At 44.6% G+C, this 3,562-nt stretch overlaps 1 protein-coding gene across 1 annotated transcript; it reads right to left on the reverse strand.

Annotated features, from left to right (window-relative positions):
- Positions 1 to 2,019: 2,019 nt before the first annotated feature.
- On the reverse strand, positions 2,020 to 3,562 carry ier2b (immediate early response 2b). Its single transcript, XM_004574433.3, has one exon. The coding sequence runs from the start codon at positions 3,410 to 3,412 to the stop codon at positions 2,861 to 2,863; it is 552 nt and encodes a 183-aa protein (XP_004574490.1). The 5' UTR covers positions 3,413 to 3,562; the 3' UTR covers positions 2,020 to 2,860.

Genomic DNA, 3,562 nt, shown 5'->3' on the forward strand with positions numbered 1-3,562 from the left:
CATGTCTTAATTCTATGGCTTTTAGTTTTTACATTTTTACTGTTTTTAACTTGTATTGTGTTTTTTACTTGTATTGCTATGTGTCGCTTTTATTTTATTTATCTCTTTAGTTTCAAATAGTTGTACAGCACTTTGTTTGAAAGCGCTTTATAAATAAAGTTATTATGATTATTATTATTATTATTATTAAAAAACACATTTTGGGGTCAACTTGAAAGAGAAGTAGATGTGAAATGCAAAAGTGAGTGAAAAGTGGTGATATGTAGAACCCCCTTATATCATTCCCTATATGTTGTCAGTACAAACAATGGCATTATGAAACATAGCATTATTATCACTTTGACCTTGAGACCAAACTATTGATCTTGGAGGAGAGGTCAGAGGTCAAATGTGGCATGATATTGTAAACCTTCATGTGGTACTTTGAATATCTTGATAAAACACGCCACACTTCATACACCACACACGAATCATAGTTTCTAAGTGATAAGGTTATAAAGGTTTTTGTCAGTTTACAACCAATAAATCATAGAGTTTACCTTCAACACCTCGGTGGATGTAAGGTAAACTTACTCAAAAACTTTTGAGTAATTGTGTTTACAGACAAAAAGAATGACACACGGGTCTAATGTTTTAAGCTTAAGGTGTTCACAAACCTCATGTGGCTCCAGACTTAGCGGCTCTCTGGAACGTTGACAGCAGTGGAAAAAGTTAGACAACTCTACCTTCGAATTACTTTCGTTTTTTCCAACGAATGAACTCTTCACACTTCAGGATGACATCAGACTGAAGGTCAAAATCTCTTTCTACTTCACCTTTTCCTCAACACCTTATAATAAATGTTCACAGTCATGTTAGTGCTCTCCATTGTTCTGCACTGTAGCTCATGTGTAATAAAGGAATGCCATGATCAGACTTCCAGGAACCTTGTTTTTCTTCACTGCTGACTTCACTGTGTACTAAATGTGGCTGCAACTATAATCAAACCCATGAACTCATCGCAATTGGTTTTTCAGCAAACATTCCACATACTGTGTCCGAGTCTTGTCAACAGGATATTTGTCACACTGAAGAATTACTCCAGTCTTTTACAAACAGCCTGGCTTATTTATAGCTCTGCCTCTCACACTTTGTTGCAGCAGTGTTGCCATCCTCTCCTACATTAGAACAGCATGTGACCCATAAGTGGCAAAAATAATGGTAATGATTTGCCAGAACTACTAAATAACAGCTAAGCTGAGGAGTAAAAATTATAATTTTTCAGTATTTGGGGTCAGGGGGAGTTGTAATTGTGTGAGCTGTGTAAGTTCTTCTTTCATTTTTAATTCCTCTTCACCTCAGGTTCTGCTTCAATATGCGGTAAATGAGGAGGAAGTAGACGTGGGTGAAGGGTAATGTTAAAGGTGACAGGGATCTTACATGATAATGAGGATGATGACTGCACAACCGGAACAACCTGATCAGAGTCGCCTCCGTCGTTGAGTTTCGGGGTGTAGTTACACTCGAGGCAGCTGGCAGGAAGTTAATGATGAAGAAACCCTCAGGTTCTAAACACCACCTGCTGCTGTGTGCATTATTCAGCAGCGGCGTTTGGCCCCAGCTGCGATGTTGCGTAACTCTTCTAATACCCCCTCACCGAATCGGTGTCAGGTCATGTTGGTAGGATGTGATTCAGAATTCTGTCATAATCCACAGGAAGTGGTACAACCAGCGAAGCTGTTCATTTGTGTGTGCGTGTGTTTGTATGTGTCTTAGTGTAAGCACAAGATTAGTGACAGCAAGCCAGACTGGCGCTGGGCTGTACCATCCTCCTTCTGTTTTAAAGGATTGACCCTCTAAACTGTGGCCTAATGTTGACTAGCAGACCTTTTGATCTGAAAAGGAGGTGTGTGTGTGTGTGTGTGTGTGTGTGTGTGTGTGTGTGTGTGTGTGTGTGTGTGTGTGTGTGTGTGTGTGTGTGTGTGTGTGTTTGAAACTTTAAACGTCAGTCTATTAGAACAAAGATTTCAGGACAACTCATTAACCTTTCTACATGTTTATTAGAAACATTTACAACATTAATTCAGTCACATGAATTAAAGAGCAGCTTTGAATGTGAGGTAACATCATTTCACAGACGAGACATGAACAAGGTGGTTTCAATGACATTAAAACACACACAGTTTAAATTAATGGGCTTCCAACCCCACGTGGACAGCCATGTGAACACAGTATGTAGGACAGTCCCCCAAGCAGTAGTATCGATTTATCAAAGTCCACAGCAGCAGCAGCTGAACGTGCATGTAAATGTATGCGCAGCAGTGTGTCTGCCTCAATTGTCCTTCCTTTTAACAGTGTTTCAGTGTGATATCCGGGTGTAAAGGCCGGGAAATCCCTGAATGCCCGGTTTTGTGTGTATGTGTGTGTGTACTGGTTTATGGTCAACTGTTAACCACTTCACTTCTTCTCTGTCTGACTCAAGTCTCTTTCTGCTGATTCACACATACACACACTTTGAGTCAGCGGCAGTCACTTGTTTGGACTCATTAAACTGAAGGTGAATCACCAGGAAACAAAAAGCAACACAACCAGTTCCCCTTCGGGTTCTTCCTCAAACTTTCCGCCGTCTCTCTTGCCGGCCCGCTTCTTCTCCTTGTGTGCTTTGTTGTTATCTGTGGGGGCTTTACAAGCCCGGCAGGCACACTGTGATTGACCGGAGAGCTCGGACCAGTGCCCCGGTAATCCCACTGTCCCGGGACTGCTGATGTAGGTCAGCTCCGCGGTGCGCAAAGGGATCACAGCGCCCTTATAGGTTAACGAGGAGTAGAGAATCACTCCGCTCTAAAGTCCCCATAGGAGGCTAATTTCTCCCTCCATCTGTTCAGAAGGCAGGTATAACCCGATTTAGAGACAAAGTGGTCAGGGACTCCCCGGCGCGACAGCTGCCGAGTGGGACCTCATACCTCTCTTCCCCGGGCTCCAGCCTCGCCCTCTTACTCGGGAGGAAGTCAGGCGCCGCCGACGCCTTCCCTCGGCGTTTCCTGGACTGCTTGGCAGGGCTTAAGTTCTCTTTGTCCTCTATGATTTCGCTATCACACCCGTCCTCCGTGTTGTCAGGCTCCTCTGGAGCCGTTTCGGTTGAGTTAAGTACCGGCTGGGGTTCTGGCTGAGGCTCTGGTAGCCGGGTTTGTTCCCCTGGGCTGGAGCTGGTGTCCATCGGCTCCTCCGGAGCTGACTGCGCCCCGCTCAGGACCTCGCTCTCCCGGGAAGAGTGATAGATGTCCCGGGCAGACCTCATGACCAGGGAGAGTAGGAGGCTCCGGTGAAGTCTCAGTCCTCCTCTCTGGGTCCTGGAGGCGTACAGCTTGCTTATAGACACGGCCAGGATCCGCCTGGCTTCGATGTTCACTTCCATTGCTGTTGTGGCACTCATTGTTTTTCTGTGCGTAATTGCGCACCGTTGTTTTGGCACTTTAACCAAAGGCGAAAGGCTGAGTTTAACTTTAGTTTCTAGCTTGTATTCTATCTTAGCTCAGACTCCGGCTCTTCTCCGTTTGTTGTCATCTGAGAAATGAGAGAGTGT

Source organism: Maylandia zebra, linkage group LG6 (genome assembly GCF_041146795.1).
Source record: "Maylandia zebra isolate NMK-2024a linkage group LG6, Mzebra_GT3a, whole genome shotgun sequence".
NCBI classification, from domain to species: domain Eukaryota; kingdom Metazoa; phylum Chordata; class Actinopteri; order Cichliformes; family Cichlidae; genus Maylandia; species Maylandia zebra.

Excerpts from the sequence above, each read along its gene's own strand:
- ier2b (XM_004574433.3), bottom strand. The coding sequence starts at position 3,412 with ATGAGTGCCACAACAGCAATGGAAGTGAACATCGAAGCCAGGCGGATC.